The 18,559-nt window shown below is 53.2% G+C and overlaps 2 protein-coding genes across 2 annotated transcripts; one reads left to right on the top strand and one right to left on the bottom strand.

Annotated features, from left to right (window-relative positions):
* Window positions 1–206: 206 nt before the first annotated feature.
* On the top strand, window positions 207–16,009 carry ERCC1 (ERCC excision repair 1, endonuclease non-catalytic subunit). The gene is made up of 10 exons (XM_069457114.1): window positions 207–287; window positions 737–848; window positions 1,966–2,181; window positions 5,643–5,746; window positions 6,787–6,886; window positions 7,939–8,015; window positions 13,391–13,490; window positions 15,233–15,304; window positions 15,511–15,579; window positions 15,898–16,009. The coding sequence occupies exons 2-10, from the start codon at window positions 744–746 to the stop codon at window positions 15,949–15,951; spliced, it is 897 nt and encodes a 298-aa protein (XP_069313215.1). The 5' UTR covers window positions 207–287; window positions 737–743; the 3' UTR covers window positions 15,952–16,009.
* A 73-nt stretch (window positions 16,010–16,082) lies between these two features.
* Window positions 16,083–18,152, bottom strand: POLR1G (RNA polymerase I subunit G). The gene is made up of 3 exons (XM_069457113.1): window positions 18,117–18,152; window positions 17,617–17,758; window positions 16,083–17,454 (listed from the first exon to the last, which is right to left on the bottom strand). Exons 1-3 carry the CDS (start codon window positions 18,136–18,138, stop codon window positions 16,083–16,085), a joined length of 1,536 nt encoding a protein of 511 aa, XP_069313214.1. The 5' UTR covers window positions 18,139–18,152.
* Window positions 18,153–18,559: the final 407 nt, after the last annotated feature.

The raw sequence follows: 18,559 nt of genomic DNA, 5'->3' as shown, positions 1-18,559 counted from the left end.
CTTGGTCACACAGCGGCTCAATAGAGACTTTGGAACTGAGGGGCTTGGGAGCCGGGCTCCCAGGCCCACGCCTCTCTCCTCCCGAAACCTCCGCGGTCCTCCAGGACCATAGAGAGGTTCGCGGGGACCGCCCCTCTCTATGCTCTCCCCGCTAGGGAGCAGTGAGGGCGGGCCCGAAAGCCAGAGAGGCCGGAAGTGCGGCGAGGCTGGGGGCCGCGCTGGCCGGGCGGGCGGTGGGACGACTCGGTCCCCCTCCGGTCTTTTCCTCGTCGCCTCAGGGCCAGCGGGTGAGTCTTCGCGGTGCTGAGACCGCAAGGCCCGGGCCAGAGGGGTGGGAGGCGGAGAGTGGCGATTGGCGGCCGGGGAAGCCAATCATTGCGGTGTCTGAGCTACGGACAAGCCGGGACGTGGGGGTGGGGGTGGCGTCTAGGTACAAGCCCCGGGGGCCGGGACAACTGGAGGCGGGGAACAGTGGGGGCGGAGCGAATAGCACCTGGGGGCTGCGAGGGGCGGGGCGAAAGAGCGTGTGGTCCAGCAAGGGGCGGGGCGAGCCGAAGGTGTTGGTTCAATGGGGCGGGGCTTTGAAGAACCTCAGGCGCCGAGTGTTTGGGGCTTGAGGCCATGGAACTCTGGGATATTTTGGGGGGGTCGGCTGTGAGTGGGGGTACCTGCTGAGGGCATGGGAATGCAGATGCCGATGCCTCACTGGCTCCTGCCGCCCTGTCTTCCTTCTCAGGCTCCTGATGGACCCCGGGAAGGACGGAGAGGGAGTGCCGCAGCCTGTAGGGCCACCCACAAGGAAGAAATTTGTCATACCACTGGACGAGGATGAGGTTCCTCCTGCAGGGGTAGGACGAGGAGCTGGAGGAGCTGGGGGGTGTTGGGAGTAAGGGGACAGAAAGGGACCTGTGGGACCACAGTGGGGATTAGGACATGCTGGGGTCAAAGTCGCCTTGGAAAAAGCGCCCTTTGTCCTCTCTAGGTCTGTTTCCCTGTCTGTAAAATGAGAGAGTGGTTCTAAGAATCACCTCTTCCTTCTAAGGAAGAGGCCACAAACTGGCAACCAACAGTGGCCCCAAGATGTGTTTTATGTGTCCAGCACTCTGATTTTTCAAGACGTGAATTTGTTGTTGACTTTTAAGAATTGGAAGGTTTTGCAATTAGAAAAACAAAAGTCTGCACTTTTGACATCTTTTGGTAAATCGAAGGTTCTGGCAACACTGAAATCTCCTTCCCACAGAAAAACAGTCCACTGGTGCTGAGTATTGTCTGCCACATGCTGTGAAGAAAAGGAAAGTGGGCTAAGGATATAGAGTGCCATAGGGAGAGGAGCGTCCTTAGATAGGAGGGTCAAGGGAAGGCCTTGCCAAGGGGGTGACATCTTGGCAAGGATGTGACAGAGGTGAGGAAGTGACCCCTGCATACCTCTGCAGGGAGAGGGAGCAGACTGCAAAGGCCTTGGGATCAGAAAGAGCCTGACGAGTTTGAAGGCCAGTGGAGCGGGAGTAGAGACAGCAGGGGGAAGTGGTAGGAGGCATGGGCCCTGGGACAAGGAGGCATGGTCCTTGGGACAAGGAGGCAGGGCCCGATCTAGAGCCTCATGGGCTGTGGTGACAGCTTTGGCTTTTACCTGGAGGCAGGAGCTACCCAAGGACTCTGAGCAGAGGAGGGACATGATGACTTAGTGTAGGGCACGGATTGTTGGAGGGTGAGGGTGTAGACAGGGAGCTGGTGAGGAGGTGACTTTAGTGGTCCAAGGGAGAGGGGATGGTGGCTGAGACCAGGGTAGAGGTCAAGAGGTGGGGAGAAGGGGCTGGATTCAGAGCTCCCAGCCCTTATGGTGTTGCCTCTGTAAAGGACATGGGGAGAGGAAGGAGTATGGGCCAACCTGAGGATGGGGGACAGACTCACAGGGGCTCATGTGTTCCCTCCGGGGTCGCCTCCACAGCTCCTTTCTCCCCACAGGCCAAGCCCTTATTCAAGTCCACACGGAGCCTTCCCACCGTGGACACCTCAGCCCAGGTGGCCCCTCAGACCTACGCCGAATATGCCATCTCACGACCTCCGGGAGGTGCTGGAGTCACATGCCCCACGGGGCCAGAGCCCCTGGCAGAAGAGACCCCCAACCAGGCCCCGAAACCAGGGGCAAAATCCAACAGCATCATTGTGAGCCCCCGGCAGGTGAGGAGGGACACAGAGAAGTGGGGCTTTCGGGCTCAGGGATGACTCTGGTGGGTAGCAGAAGGCGTCTGAGTTCTAGCCGCTTTGTCCTCGGCTGTGCCATTCATTCGTTCATTCATTCAACAACTGTGTGTGTGTTGAGGGTGCCCAGCTCTGTCTTACTAGGGCTGTGACTGTGTTCAGGCAGCCCTGTTTCCCCCTCCCAGGTTTGTTCATTTATTCAGAATGTATTTAATGAACTTGTCGTTATCTTTTTGGTTTTAGCCATTCTAGTGGGTGCGGAGTGGACAAAGTAATGCTTTAAAAGTTAAACTTGGTTCCTGCCTCTCCATTGCTGGAAGCCCTTCCATGGCTCCTGGGTGCCTCAGGTCAGAAGGCTCAGGGCCTTGTGGGACTCCCATCCCCTGTAGACTCTTCCTGCCTCTGCTACTCTTACCACTCCCCACCCCCTTGTCAGAACTGAATTCCACCTCGCTTAGTAACTGGTAGGGCGGCCATGCCTGTGCACATGGTTTAGAGAAAGATTTCTCCAGACAGAGATTAGGATAGAAAGAAAAGGTTTATTTACTTTTCCCTGGGGGAAGAGAAAGGGACCAGCACGAGGTGGAAAAAGGAAGAATGTGCTGGCTCTGAAAATCAGCTATCCGGGCTTTTCTTTTTTTTTTTTTTTTTTTTTTTGAGACAGAGTCTTGCTGTCGCCTGGGCTAGAGTGCCGTGGCGTCAGCCTAGCTCACAGCAACCTCAAACTCCTGGGCTCAAGTGATCTTCCCGCCTAGGCCTCCCAAGTAGTTGCAACTACAGGTGTGCACCACCACACCTGGCTAATTTTTCTATTTTTAGTAGAGATGGTCTCGTTCTTGCTCAGGCTGGTCTTCAACTCCTGGACTCAAACGATCCTCCGCCTCGGCCTCCCAGAGTGCTAGGATTACAGGCGTGAGCCACCGTGCCCGGCCTACTGGGGCTTTTGAAAAGGGGTTATAAAAATGGCAGAGTATAGTTGAGAAACTGCTGCATCCACTACTTTCTTTCTTCTTGGCGGCAGGTAGATAACAAAAACTGCAAGGATGTCAAAGTCCGAGACTTGGTTTCCTGCCTTTCACTGGAGACGGGATTATCACAGGAGATGTGACTCTGTCTTCAAGATATGGTTGAGGCTGTAGCTTGTTCTCCTGCTGTTTACTCAGGAACTCTGTAAAAGCAGATTCTCAAAAAACAGTTTTGAAAGAGAGAGATCTCTTTTCCATTCATTCGTCTTTTTCAGAACTTGTGCAAAACAGAGCTTCCTGCAGGGGGCTGGGAGTGAGAGAGCTCAGAGGACTGATCTTTAACTGTCACTGGGGAAACTGTGGCATTCAGTAACTATACATGCATCTCGAGGTTATTTTGTTTAATGTCTTTGAAGGGAAAACAAACTTTTTTCCCACTCTCACACACCACTCCACACAACGCTTCTGACACCAGCTGTGCGGCGTTTTTCCCCACACACCACACGGTCCTCCAGTGGACATCAGCCGGGTCCCCTCTAATCCAATTCTGTTATGACACTGGCTACTCGGAATTGGTGTCAAGTCCCGTAGATTGCGGGCTCAGTTCCACAAGACCGCCCCTCACGTCAGATGCCAATTGGGAGTAGTAGGTTGTCACCTGTACTTCTGGCTGATGGGCTGCCAGTTGGGGTTCCCATGTCCCCACTCTCGAGTTCGATTACTTTGCTAGAGTGGCTCACTGTGCTCGGAGAAATGCTTGCTTACGTTTACCGATTTATTATAAAGGGTGTGATAAAAGATACAGATGAACAGCCGGCCGAAGAGATGCTAGGGTGACCAGTGGGGAAGGGACGTGGAGCTTCCCTGTCCTCTCCAGGGCGCCACCCTCCAGGAGTCTCCAGTGTTCAGCTGTCCGGAAGCTCTCTGCACCCTGTCCTTTTGTGTTTTTCTGGAGAATTCATGATGTGGGCACGACTGATTACATCACTGGCTACTGGTGGTTAAATAACCTTCAGCCCCTCAGCCCTCCCCAGAGGTGGAGGTGAGGTGGAGCTGACCGGTCCCACCCTCTAATCACGTGGCTGGCTCCCCTGGCAACCAGCCCCTGTCCTGAGTCTGTCCGGGAGCCCCAGAGTTGCCTCATGAGACACAGCACGCTCTTATCACCCAGGAAATTCCAAGGGATTTGGGAGCTCTGTGTCAGATGTTATCACTCAGGAAATGACAAAGCCTAGGAGCTGTCTCAGGAACCCAGGGTCAAAGACCAACTATTGGAACAAAAAGTTTTCCTAGTGCCCTTGTCTCCAAGGGTTTCAAAAGCCCTATGTCAGGAACTGAGGGCAGAGACTGATTTTTTTTTTTTTTTTTTTTTTGGTTAGACACAGGTTCTCACTTTGTTGATCAGGCTGGAGTGCAGTGGTGCAATCATAGCTCAATGCAACCTTCAACTCCTGGGCTCAAGCAATTCTCCTGCCTCAGCCTCCCAAGTAGCTGGGACTACAGGAGCATGCCACCATGCCTGGCTAATTTTTTTTTTTTCTTTTTTAAGAGATGGGGTCTTGCTATATTGCCCAGGCTGGTCTTAAACTCCTGGCCTCAAGCAATCCTCGGCTTCCCAAAGTGCTGGAATTATAGGTATGAGCCACCCTGCCTGGCTAACCAAGCATAATTCTTACGCTGACACAATATCACAATGTCTGTGTCCCCTGTGAGCAAAAGGATCTTTGGTCACTGCTGTATCCCCAGCACTGAGACACACAGTAGGTACTCAATAAATACTTACTGAGGGGATTAGAGCCGCTTACCTCCCTCAAAGGATTTCGGTCTCGGGCTGTAGAGCCTGTCCGGGTAGAGTGAGGGGGTTCAGAGACAAGAGCCTGCTGGGCAGAGCACAATGAGGGCACTGGGCAACCACAGCAAGGCCTAGAGCAGCGAGGGCAGGTTTGTGCTGTAGGAAGATCCCTGTGACTGCCGTGCGGAGGGTGTGCAGGAGGAAGCAGGTAGGGCCCGGGCAGGGGCTGTGGCAGTGGGGCAGGAGACATCTCTGAGGGATATTTAGAAGGTGAAGTCCCACCTGAGGAGGGGGAGAGATGTGTCAGACGAGCCTGGGTCTCTGGACGGTGGGGCTGTCTCCAAGATGGAGCAGGGGTGGGGCACAGTGGGACACAGTGAGGTGGACATCTAGGGGGAGGTGTCCCGTGGACCACAGGACACACAGGTTGAGGCCGGGGGAGAGGGCTGAGCTGGCGGCAGACCTGGGACCCTTTAGGAAAGGCCTGGCCATGGAGGCGGGGAGGGGCCTGGGTCAGAGCACGGGGACTGTCCAGGCTGAGGAGAACAAGCTGGAGGAGACCCAGGCACGAGGCGGGAGGAGGGAGGGAGGTGGGAGGTGTTGGGAAGAGGTATTTGTGCGGGGTCCCTGTGGTGGCCAGGGGTCATCCCTGTTGATGGCTTCTGCCCTTCCTCCCTCCCCAGAGGGGCAACCCTGTGCTGAAGTTCGTGCGCAATGTGCCCTGGGAGTTTGGCGACGTAATCCCTGACTACGTGCTGGGCCAGAGCACCTGTGCCCTCTTCCTCAGGTGAGCTCCGGGCGCTACCTCAGCCTTCAGGAAGGGCGGCCCACGAGGCCTGGGAGGGTCACGTTCCAGGGTTCTGGGCCATTCCACGGGAAACCTCTGGGCACAGCCCTGCTGGCTCTGGGCCTGTGTGTGACCCTGTGGGGCAGGAAGGGGTCTCGGCCTGGAGGTGCCCAGAGCAAAAAGACCTGGGAGACCGGACCCCCGGGTCTGAGGGGGGAGGGGCTGGGCCTGGACCCCTGGGTCTGAGGGAGGAGGGGCTGGGGCTGGACCCCTGGGTCTGAGGGAGGAGGGGCTGGGGCCGGACCCCTGGGTCTGAGGGAGGAGGGGCTGGGGCCGGACCCCTGGGTCTGAGGGAGGAGGGGCTGGGGCTGGACCCCTGGGTCTAGGGGAGGAGGGGCTGGGTCACTTATGTCCCAGACATCCCTGACTTGAATTGGCAAGAGCCAGGATTTCTCCAACCTCCACTGCAGTTAAACAAATTTCCCCTCCCCTCCAGGGACCCCCCTGCAGACAGGGCCAGACACAGGAAGTGAAACTTTTTTTTTTTAGAAGTGAAACTTTTAAGTTCCTGTCCTCTCCTGCAGACTGTGAGAGCTGGTCCCAGTTCCCGGGTGGAGAAGGCCCCCAGCCCCCTCCCTGCCAGCACCCTCGGAGGCCAGAGCAGAGGGGCTGGGGAGGGGCCCTGTTTCCCATGACCAGTGTCCCCTGGGCCATACTCTCTAGGACCCCCAGCCCCTGTTCTCCCCCTGCAGCCCAAGTCTGTTCCTTCCTCTGTGAAGAAGCCGGGGGCCCGACCTTTGGGGAACCACAGCCAGGCAGCCCTCGCTGCCAGTCCCCGCTGTGCGTCTCCTTGGAAGCGTGACAGTGGGCATGTCACTTAACCTGTTTGGGCCTCAGGTCCCCGCAAGGCGGTGGCACGTGTACTGTGCTGGTGGCTGCTGGCGTCCCAGCCCTCCGCATTCCAGTGAAAGTGCAGAAGGGATTCCTGGGTCTCCAGGACACTGAGACCTCCTGACTCCTCATCTCTCCACCCCCTCCAGCCTCCGCTACCACAACCTCCACCCGGACTACATCCATGAGCGGCTGCAGAGCCTGGGGAAGAACTTCGCCCTGCGGGTCCTGCTCATCCAGGTGGACGTGGTAAGCAGGGTCACTCCTCTGCCGGCCTCTCTGTCCCCATCTGGGAAATGGGGAGTGCTGGGCCTGCAGGTTGTGCATTGAACTGTTGAATCCCTTCCGAGAAGAAATGAAAGTTAAAACCTTAGTGAGGAACCAGTTTTCACATCTGAGATTGGCAGGGGTCACGAAGGCACCCTATGTTGGCAAGGAGCAGGGAGGACAAATTATCTGGCTCCTCCTTCCCCCGACCCCCTCCAACTGGTCCCAGTCTCTGCCATCTGAATGTCTCTTGAGGCTGTTTCAGGCTTTCTGTCCCCACAGTCTCTGCCCCACCAGGCCCCCTTCTCTACTGCCTGGGTCCCTGCCCCAGCCTCCTTCCTAGTCTCATGACCTCCAGTCTCAACCTCCCTGTCCTTATGGCGGCCACATGGATATTCCAAAAGCACAAATCTGATGGCAGCCCTCCCCTACTCAAAACTCCTCCATGGCTCCCCAGTACCCTGGGAGAAATTTCTGCTCCCTTCCATGGCCCATGAGGCCCTGCTTGACTTGCCCTCCACACAGCTCTCCAGGTTTATGTGTAAGTTGCATGCAATCACCCTTTCATTTCACATCCTCCCTCCCATACTGAGTAGATTACACTTCCTCAGGCTTCTTTCCCTTCCCATCCTTTGCACATGCTGTTATCTGTGTCCACAGTTGCCTCTTCTGCTCTCCTGTCTTCACTTCTCCTCATCCTCCTTCAAGTCTTAGCTCAGATGTCCCCTTCTCCAGGAAGCCCTCCCTGACTCCCCAGGTAGGCTCAGGCCCTCCTTATCCCAGTCCTGGCCATTCCAGGTCATCACTGTCTGGGGACAAGTCTTTCCTACTCATTAGACTGAGCCTGGGAGGCAGAGCTGGGGCTGTCTTTGTCACTGCTGGGTTCTGGCACTGCCCAGCACAGGCGGGGCACCCAGTAGGAGCATAGAGAGTGTCAGCTGATTGAAAGGCTCTTGGTAGCCTAAGCTATTGTGCTTTCAGACCATAATTCCTCCTTTTCTTCTAGGTCTCTAATTCTGATGATTTTCTTCCAGAAAGATCCTCAGCAGGCCCTCAAGGAGCTGGCTAAGATGTGCATCCTGGCCGACTGCACGCTGGTCCTCGCCTGGAGGTGAGATGGAAGCTTCCTCCCTGCCTAGTTTAGGCGCTATCCTGAGATTCGTTCCCCCTCCCCATCCCACCCTGCCCAGCCCTTCCTCTCTCCTTCCGTGAGCTCCTGTGTGAGTCTGTCCCGGCACTGCCTCTCTCCAGGCCTCAGTTTCCTCATCTGCAAAATGGGGTCTTAATATCTTTCTTGTAGGATTGTAGGCATGAAAACAGGTGATGTAGATCAAATTCTCAGGACTGTACTAGGCACTTCTGAGTTAAATATAAAATCTGGGTGAATAATTAATTCCATGTCTAGGTTTCTAAATACCATTCAGATTGGCTCTCCATTTGGGAAAAAAAAGACATCCCTTCCTCACACCATAAACATAATTAAATCCTGACAAATTATAGCTTTACACTTAAAAAAAAAAAACTATAATAAAAGTGTTATAACTGTAATCCTAGCACTTTGGGAGGCCGAGGCAGGAGGATTGCTTGAGGCCTCGAGTTCGAGATCAGCCTGAGCAAGAACGAGACCCCATTTCTATGACAAGTTAGCCAGGCGTGGCCAGTCATGGTATCGCACATCTGTAGTCCCAGCCACTTGGGAGGCTGAGGCAGGAGGACAATTGCTCGAGCCCAGGAGTTTGAGGTTGCTGTGAGCTATGATGATGTCTCTGCACTCTAACCCGGGAGACAGAGCAAGACCCTGTTTCAAACAAAACAAAATAAAACAAAACAAAAGCAGAAAAGGGACATGTCTTTTAACGCAGAAATTCCTTCACTTGGAATTTACCCTCTTTGCTTATTGTTGCCTGTGTGTGCAAAGCCACAATTACACCGGCCTTCACTGCAGCATCAGTGAGAGCCGTTGAGAAGCTGCAGAACCAAACAATGTCCTATTTTTATTTATATAGAAAAGAAAGAAGCATGAGCTTGTTTCTGAACATCTGTGTCCGCGAGTGAAGCAAAGGGGACTGTGGGAGCTCCAGACCCTAGACAGTCATGACCTCTGGGGAGGTATAAGGAGCAGGCAGCAAGGAGAGGGGACTTTTAGTCTCTGCACTTTTGTTTTTCATAGCAATATTTAATGGTTAAACTTTCTTTTGTTAAAGAGCAGGTAACAGGTTCGTATAGTTCAAAAATCAAAAGCAATATAGAAACTGTTTATACTGAGAAGTGTCTGCCACCCCTTGCCTTCCACCCTGTTTCCTCACTGTCTGGGGACGTGTCTCACCCCATCATCAGACTGTGAGCCCCCAGGGGGCAGAGCCAGGTCTGTCTCAGTCATTGCTGGGTCCTGGTACTGCCAGCACTGGCCAGGCACCTAGTAGGGGATTAGGGGGTGTCAGTTTTACTGCCACCGTGGTTGGCATCCAGGTTTCCTTCCAATGTTTTTTTGGTTTGTTTTTTTTTTTGGTTTTTTTTTTTTTTTGAGACAGGGTCTTGCTCCATCGCCTGGGCTAGAGTGCGGTGGTGTCACCATAGCCCACTGCAACCTCAAACTCTTGGCCTCAAGCGATCCTCCCACCTTGGCCTTCCAAAGTGCTAGGATTACAGGGATGAGCCACCGCACCTGGCCTCCTTCCGGTGTTTATGTAAACAGAAGCACAGGGCAGTACATCTTAGTTTTCTTCCCTTCTTAGGCAGACGTAAGCATAGTACTTATGCCCTTCTGTGCCTTGCGCTTTTATGTAATCATATATCTGGAGGTCTTTTCTAGCTCGCTCTAGAGAGCAGCCTCATTCTTTTTTTACAGCTGTGGAGTATTGCCATATAGAGAGTGCCACATTTTTCTTTTTAAAAGATTAATAGATTTTTATATTTATTTATTTTTCTTGTACCCCATGAGCAGGGAATTATTTTTTTAGACTAGTGCTAGGCTTACGGAAAAACTGATTGCAAAGTACGAGAGTGCCCACGTCCTGCCTCTCCCCCTGCAGCTTCCACTACTAATACATCTTGTGTTAATTAGTGCAGTATATTTGTTATAACTGATAAACCAATATGGATACATCATTATTAACTAAAGTCTGCATTCTATATTAGGATTCATTCTTTTTTTTTTTTTTTTTTTTTAAGAGACAGAGTCTCACTCTGTCACCCATGCTGGAGTGCAGTGGCATGATCATAGCATGTTGTAGCCTCTAACTCCTGGGTTCACACGATCCTCCTCCCTCAGCCTCCCAAATAGCTGGGACTACAGGCACATGGCACCACACCCAGCTAATTTTTCTTATTTTTTGTAGAGACAGGGTCTCGATCTATTGCCCAGGCTGGTCTCAAACTCCCAGGTTCAAGTGATCCTCCTGCCTAGGCCTCCCAAAGTGCTGGGATTACAGGTGTGAGCCACCATACCTGGCTATGTTCATTCTTTGTGTTGTATGTTTTGTGGGATTTGACAAAGGTATAATGACACGTATCCATCCTTACTGCATCAGACAGAATAAAGTTCACTGCCGTAAAAATCCCTGTGCTCTACCTATTCATGCCTGCCTCCCTCCCACCAAACCCCTGGCAACCGCTGATCTTTCTACTGTCTCAGTAGTCTGCCTTTTCCAGAATGTCACATCCTTGGAATGATAGAGTACGTAGCCTTTTCAGATTGGCTTCTTTCATTTAGCAATATGCATTTGAGCTCCCTCCGTGTCTTTTCATGACTCAGTAGCTCATTTCTTTTACTGCTGAATACTTCACTGTCTGGATCCACGTTCCTTTGTACAGGTGTGTAGTATTCCATCATGCAGGTGGAACTGGTCAGAGCCCCCTCTTGGTGGACACTTGGGTAGTTTCATCTTTTGCTACCAACTACACTTCCACTTCTGCCCCGTGTATCTGCAGGACAGAACCCCAGGAGTGGGTTTTTAGACCAAAGGGTAGATGTATTTGTATCAATAATGTTGTGCCCTCTGTATAGCTCTATATAGTTTGACTATTTGGACAAAATGTACTTACGTATTAGTTTTACATTTTAAAAAAAGCAAACATAAATTATGGGAATTAACACAACATCATGTTCAAAGCCTAGGGTGTGTCACAGACCTGCTGTGGATACTGTCCCTCCGCCTGGACAGCTGTATAATCTTGGGCAAGTGACTCCACCCTGCTGGTCTGTTTTCCCCTCTGTGTAATGGTTTGAAAAGGATAACTGCCTGACAGGATCTCTCAGGGAGTCTGGAAGCTTCTGAACGTAAAGGGCTTAGTGCTGTGTCTGACACAGTCAGGTGCCACATGGGGAAGGGACAGTCCCCATGTCTTTACATAACTATGGAATTTTCTGCAGCTATTAAATAGACAAGATCAAGTTCTGTCTGCTGACATAGAAAGGTGTGTTGCGTATATTGTAGAGCGGAAAAAAGCAAACTGTAGAACCAGAGGTACAGTGTGCTAACTTATGTGTGTGCCACATTATTAGTAGCAGTAACAATAATACTCTCTGCAGGGAGAGAACAGCTACAAAGTCTGTCAAACAGAGTTGGAAAGATGAATGTTGCTTTCAAGAATATAAATCAATGTTGATTACTAGCTATATTTTGCAGGCTAAGAATATGCCTCAAGACAAACACTTCCACTCAAGTTCACAGTTAAGTTACAAAGAGAAAAAAGGCTGGCATTTCCTGGTGCTAATAGACTTTCTTTACTCTGTTCATTTGTTTAAGCTGCTTTTTAAGCAGTTAGTTACATGTCAAAAAACAGTGGTTAGGCCGGGCATGGTGGCTCACGCCTGTAATCCTAACACTCTGGGAGGCCGAGGCGGGAGGATCGCCCAAGGTCAGGAGTTCCAGACCAGCCTGAGCAAGAGCAAGACAGAAAGAAATTATTTGGACAGCTAAAACTATATATAGAAAAAATTAGCCGGGCATGGTGGCGCATGCCTGTAGTCCTAGCTACTTGGGAGGCTGAGGCAGAAGGATTGCTTGAGCCTGGGAGTTTGAGGTTGCTGTGAGCTAGGCTGATGCCACGGCACTCTAGCCTGGGCAACAGAGTGAGACTCTGTCTCAAAAAACAAACAAACAAACAAAAAAACAGTGGTTAATGTGAAAATGGTGACCTTTTTTTTTTAGAGATAAGGTATCACTCTGTCACCTAGGCTTTAGTGCAGTGGCACAATCATAGTTCACTGCAGCCTCAAACTCCTGGCTCAAGTGGTCCTCCCACCTCAGCCTCCTGAGTAGCTGCAACTACAGGCAGGCACCACTATGCCTGGCTAATTTTCTAATTCTTTTTTTTTAAGACAGAGTCTCCCTTTGTCGCCCCAGGTACAGGGCAGTAGCATCATCATAGCTCACAGCAACCTCAAACTCCTGGGCTCAAGCGATCCTCCTGCCTCAGCCTCCCAAGTAGCTGGGACTGCAGGTGTGCACCACCATAGCCAGCTAATTTTTCTATTTTTTTTTTTTTTTCAGAGATGGGGCCTCACTCTTGCTCAGGCTGGTCTCGAACTCCTGATCTCAATAGATCCTCCTGCCTTGGCCTCCCAGAGTACTAGGGTTACAGGTTTGAGCCACTGTGCCTGGCCATAATTTTGTAGAGTGTGTCACTATGTGTGTTGCCCAGGCTGGTCTTAAACTCCTGGCCTTAAGTGATCCTTGAACCTCAGCCTCCCAAAGTGCTGGGATTACAGGCGTGAGCCACTGTGCCCAGCCGAATGGTGATATTTAAATTGTGCTAGGTGCCATGAAAGGTTCATCAAGCACCATAGCTTTTCTGTTGAAGGTGTGCTATGTTAACTTTCGAAAACTTCATTTTCAGCCAGGTGCAGTGGTGCGCACCTGTAGTCCCAGCTACTCGGGAGGCTGAGGCAGGAGGATCGCTTGAGCCCAGGAGTTCAAAGCTGCAGTGAGCTACGATTGTGCCACCATACTCCAACCTGGGTGACAGAGTGAGACCGTGTCTCTAAAGCAAAACAAAATTCTGAATGGCATTTTTGGCATAAAAAAATAGAAAAGAAAAAGAAACAAAAACAAAACAAAAACTCCATTTTTCTTGGCGGGAAGCTGAACAGTTCATGAGGTTGGCTTCCTGCTGCAGTTGGGAAAATAAACAGTGTTTCTGGTTTTCTTTCCTTTCTCCAAAATGCAGTGTAAACTCTATGTGCTGACTTCCCTTCCAAAATAGCTAATGTTTGTTAAACAGGCTTCTAAGTGCCAGGCACAGCTCTGAGCACTTACAGAGCATTGTAAAACCGAGGCCAAGGGAGATCAAATCACTGGCCCAGGGTCACCCAGGTGGGAAGTGGGGTCTGGCTCCCACGCTGTGGCTCTTAGCCAGAAAAGATGTGTAAACATGTGCCCAGCAGGGGTTACTGCCAGGGGTCACTACCACCACCACGAAGCGAAGCGAACCCAAAACCTCGCACCCCTCCTGCTGGCTGACCCATGTGTCCTGTCACCCCAGCCCCGAGGAAGCTGGGCGGTACCTGGAGACCTACAAGGCCTATGAGCAGAAGCCCGCAGACCTCCTGCTGGAGAAGCTGGAGCAGGACTTCGTCTCCCGGGTGAGGCTGTGTCTCCTCTCTGCTCAACACCCCCTATCCCTGCCTGGGCCTCCCCCCAGCTCCTGGGTGGTTGAGCTTTGGTTCTGATTTCAAGACACATCTATCCATCCCCCGGCCTCCCTTCGCCTGCCCGCTTCTCCCTCACCCCCTCCAGCCCAAACTGCAGCTAGAGGGGTCTCCCTTAGCACAAACCTGATCCTGCCCTCCCCAGCTCAAAACCCTCCCATGGCTCCCCAATGCCCTGAGAGAAAGCCCAGCCTTGCCACCATGCTTTGCAAGGACCTGTCTGGCTCCCCAACCCCATCCCTGCACGGCCCTTGCATTCTGTTACTGAACTTCTCCCAGGACTAGCTCCCTCCCCTGAGCAGCTGCCCAGTCTTTCTTTTTTTTTTTTTTTTCCTGATACAGGATCTTGCTCTGTCGCCCAGGCTAGAGTGAATGCAGTGGCGCCATCATAATTCACTGCAACCTCAAACTCCTGGGCTCAAGCGATCCTCCTGAGTAGCTGGGACTATAGGCACACACTACCATGCCCAGCTAATTTTTGTAGAGATGGGGTCTCCCTATGTTGCTCAGGGAGATCTCAAGTTCTGGCCTCAAGCGATCCTCCCGCCTCCACCTCCCCAAGAGCACTTGCCCATTGTGTTCCCTCTGCCTGATTACCTGCCTAGTTCCATCTTTCACTTCTCAGCTCTGATACTACGTCCTCCAGGAAGCCCTCCGTGATCACCAGGCCAAGCTAACATCCCTGCTCGGCTCCCACAGTCCTTCGGGCTCCCCATCCCATCCCAGACCCATCTGGGTCATCATTGTCTGGAACTGACTTGTCCCCCCGCTGGACTGGGAGCCCCAGGAGGGTAGGGCTGCAGCTGTCCTGGTGCCTGCTGATCTCCCAGCACTCGGTGGTCACTCAAAGAGTGTTTGCTGAATGAATTGTCAAATCTGGGTTCCAACAAGAGTCATGGCGAGGAATCTGCCAGAGGAACATAGCCTGGATAACATAGCAAGACCCCCGTCTGTACAAAACATAGAAAAATTAGCTGGGCGTGGTGGCATGTGCCTGTAATCCCAGCTACTCTGGAGGCTGCGGTGGGAGAATCACTTCAGCCCAGGAGTGTGAGGTTGCAGTGAACTATGATGATGCCACTGCACTGTAGCCTGGGTGATAGAGCGAGACCCTATCTCAAAAAAAAAAAAAAAAAAAGAAGGCATTTATCTTATCACATGACCAGTACCCTCTCGGCTAGTTGGGGATCACTCTGAGATGAGCTTTTTATTTATTTATTTATTTTGAGACAGAGTCTCACTCTGTTGCCCAGTCTAGAGTGCCTTGGCGTCAGCCTAGCTCACAGCAACCTCAAACTCCTGGGCTCAAGCGATCCTCCTGCCTCAGCCTCCTGAATAGTTGGGACTACAGGCATGCGCCACCATGCCCGGCTAAGTTCTTCTATATATTTTTAGTTGTTCAGCTAATTTCTTTCTATTTTTAGTAGAGACGAGGTCTCACTCTTGCTCAGGCTGTTCTCGAACTCCTGACCTCGAGTGATCCTCCCGCCTCGGCCTCCCAGAGTGCTAGGATTACAGGCGTGAGCCACCGCGCCTGGCCTGAGATGAGCTTTTAATCAGTTTTTTTAAAAAGCATTTATGGAGTGCCTCCTGCATGTGAGGCAGTCAGGGACTGCCCTCATGGGCTGTCTTGCTGTCCTTTCCTCCTCTAACACTCCTGCCTCCTCCCCTTCCAGGTGACAGAATGTCTGACCACTGTGAAGTCAGTCAACAAGACGGACAGTCAGACCCTCCTGGCTACTTTTGGAGTAAGGAAATCCCTGCCCCCAGGCATTTCCACCCCCTTCCAGGAAGCCCCTCGCCCCTTTCCTTCCATCTCCCTGCCCACCCCTCGGCCCCTTCCTGCCCTCTCACAGGCCTTCACCGCCCCCCAGGAACATCTTAGGCCCCCCCATCAGCTGGGGCAGGGAGGCTGTTATGGTCACCTCCCTGAGCCCTCACTTCTGTTCCTCAGTCTCTGGAACAGCTCATAGCTGCCTCGAGGGAAGATCTGGCCTTGTGCCCTGGCCTGGGCCCTCAGAAGGTAAGAGCTCTGGGAAGGAACTGGAGGGGTCAGGGGCAGGAGGGAGCGCCAAATGAACGGGACCTGAGATCAAAGTTTTAAGGTTTGCAAGGCTCACAGTACCTCTCTTACGGATGGGGAAACTGAGGTATAAGAGCGTAGGGACCAGTCCAACCTCACACACCTAGTTTGGGATCAAATCCAGATGGGGTTATTTCTCTCCTAGTCCCCAGACCCCCCTCCAAGCTCGGAGGAAAAAAAAGCAAAAACCCACTCTACATATACCAAACAAATGGCTCTTTTAATAACTGCTTTCTCATTTTTCTCTCCCACAACTAGGCCCGGAGGCTGTTTGATGTCCTGCATGAGCCCTTCTTGAAAGTGCCTCAGTGACCCAAGGAGACCCCTGGTATAATAATAAAGCATTTTTCCAGTCCAGGCTCCTGCTGGGTGTGCTGGTGTAGCCGCCGGGGAGGGGTCCCCACCTTCAGCGTTTATTAGTGCCTCGGTTTCCCCAGGGAACACTACACAAGATCCTGCTGCAGCTTCTTCTTCCGCTTCTTCTCCCGTCCTTCTGTGGGAGCCACCTCCCCAGGCTGTAGGTTCGGCAGGGGCTCTGGCATGTCCTCTGGGGACGCCGTCTCTGGCACCCCGCTTTCCTGATTCCGCTTCTTCCTCTTCTTGGTGGATCCCGGAGCTGCCTGGGCCTCAGGCTCACCCTCACCCGGCAGCTCGGGCTCCACCGTCTCCCTTGGTGGGTCCGTCATCTCAGTCCTTGGCTCCGTCATTTGGTGACCTCTCTCTTTCTTCTTCTTCCTCTTGGCGGATGCTAGATCTGCCTGAGGCCCAAGGTCATCTGCCATCTCGGGTTCTGCCACCTCTGGCCCTGGCTCCGTCACCGCATTTTGCCTCTTTTCTTTCTTCCTCTTTTTGGAAGCCAGAGCCGCCTCCACCTGAGGCTCGGCATCATCTGGCAGTTCGGGCTCCATCACGTCCCCAGGGAGCTCCTGAGGTGTCACCTCTGGCTCCACAGCCTCAGTCCCTGGCTCTGTCATTGTGTCCTGTGACTTCTCTTTTTTCCTTTTCTTTACGGGAGGCAGTGAGATGGCTTCCTCCTGCGGTTCCACCTTCACCTGCAGCTGAGACTCAACTATCATCCCTTCCCCTGGCTCCATTCCTTTTGTCTCCTTTGGCCTCTTTCTCTTCTTGATGGGGGACGGGACTGACTCTTCCAGAGGTTCGGTTTTAATGAGTTTGAGCTCCACTGTCTTTTCATCTGGCTCTAATGTTTCTGCCCCTTTGTGCTTCTTCTTCTTGGTGGTGGACGGGAGCAGCACTCCCAGGGCCTGGAGCGTCTCAGCTGTGGGCTCCGTTACCGCAGGCTCTGTCACCTCTGGTTCTTTCAGCGGCTGCTTTTTCTTCTTCTCCACATCTGTTTCTGGGGACCCCAAACCTTTGTCCACCTCCAGGGCCCCGTGCCCATTCACTGCCTCCCGAGTGACGGAAGCCTCTGGCATCTGCATCTTCTTTTTTCTCTTCCCCGAAGTGGGTGAGTTCGGTGCCAGGGCCGACCCAGGCCCTGTGACCGGTGGGTTGCCTCCAAAGGCACAGAACCGAGGCTTCAGGCCAGGGGGGATCTGTGGTGGGGGACTTGCTGCAATGGGCTGCAGAGGGGCCCCGGACAAGGATTCTTGCGGACCCTCAATGATCCTTAGGCAGCCCTGGGGGGCCGGGGCACAGGTGAGTCCACCTCCCGCCTCCACTGAGGGGGCCAGCAGGGTTGCTTCTCCAGTCTGCGGGCTGCTGCTGCTGAGAACCCGATAGCGGTGCCGCTTGCCTGCCAACTTGCCTTTCACAATCTGGGAGCCAGAGAGAGGCACGCGCCGCCCATTGAGGCTGAGGAGAAAGTGGGAGGGCAGAAGCTTAGATCTTTTGGTAGGACAGGGGAAAGGAGGCCAAAAGCGGCATTTTGGGGTTCCTCGGAAATGCACTAAATTTCCCTCAAGCTCAGCCTCTCGGGTGGGGAGCATTCCCAGGGGACGGTATGGGACCACTCACCAGTCCGGGGCAAAGTCTGCAGGGGCCTGGATAAGCCACAGCTCCGTATCTGGGTCTTTCAGAGCCTCCAAGGAGAAACGAGGGGACTCCGAGGCTGGGGGCGTTGCAGTAAAGTTGAGGGGACAAGAGAACCGAGCAGCACCTGCGGGAGAAGGGGAAAAGGGGGGTCTACTGACACTTCCCTGCCAGTCCAATCTTCCAGGGCGCCTATCGGTCCATTGGTTCCAACCTCGTGCAAAGCCCTCTCCTGTCTCTCCTCTCTGCCCGCCTGTTGGGACGTCCCCATCTCCACTGAACTAACCCCTGGGGGCGCCTTTCTACCGGAAGCCCCCTGCAAGATGCCCTCTGTCCGTCGGATCTCTGGTTCCCCCCACTGGGAGATACGCCCTCTCCGCGAATACGGTCTCCAGGGCCACTTCCTTTTCCGCCCAAACTTTCCCGGACGCCCCTTTCCCCGGCCACCAGCTCACCGTCTGCACCCGGTCGGTCCGCCCGCTCACCGCTGGACTGGGCCCCCTCCATCCCGGGACCCTCGCCGCACACAGACCAACAGCCGGGGCTACTTGGACGCCGCTGCAGACCACGTGGACCCCAAGGGGTGGGACCTCATGCGGGAGCGCCCAAGGGGCCGGGAGCGCGGGGGGCACCGCTCGGCGGCTGTTCTTTCTTCGGGCAGAACTGGGGGAAATTTCCATTAGGCAGAGCACAAACACAGGAGGAGTCTTTTCCTGAAAATCTTCTCCGGAAAGCAGCCAACTGTCTGTTTTGTTGGAGCCAGAGCCTCGCCACGTCGCGACAGGTCTCCCCCACAGCCTCTGGGACATGGTTTGTTCCAACACTGCCTTAAAGAGGCAGCTGCACTGATAGGACCTAACTCTTAAAGAGACAGGAAGGTCGATTGGTCTGAAATTCTTAAAGAGACAGGTAAGAATCCTGGACAGTA

The sequence above is a fragment of the Eulemur rufifrons genome, chromosome 24, assembly GCF_041146395.1.
Source record: "Eulemur rufifrons isolate Redbay chromosome 24, OSU_ERuf_1, whole genome shotgun sequence".
Classification (NCBI taxonomy): Eukaryota; Metazoa; Chordata; class Mammalia; order Primates; family Lemuridae; genus Eulemur; species Eulemur rufifrons.
Note: the sequence above shows the minus strand (reverse complement) of the source record. Positions and strands in the feature narration are given on the sequence as shown.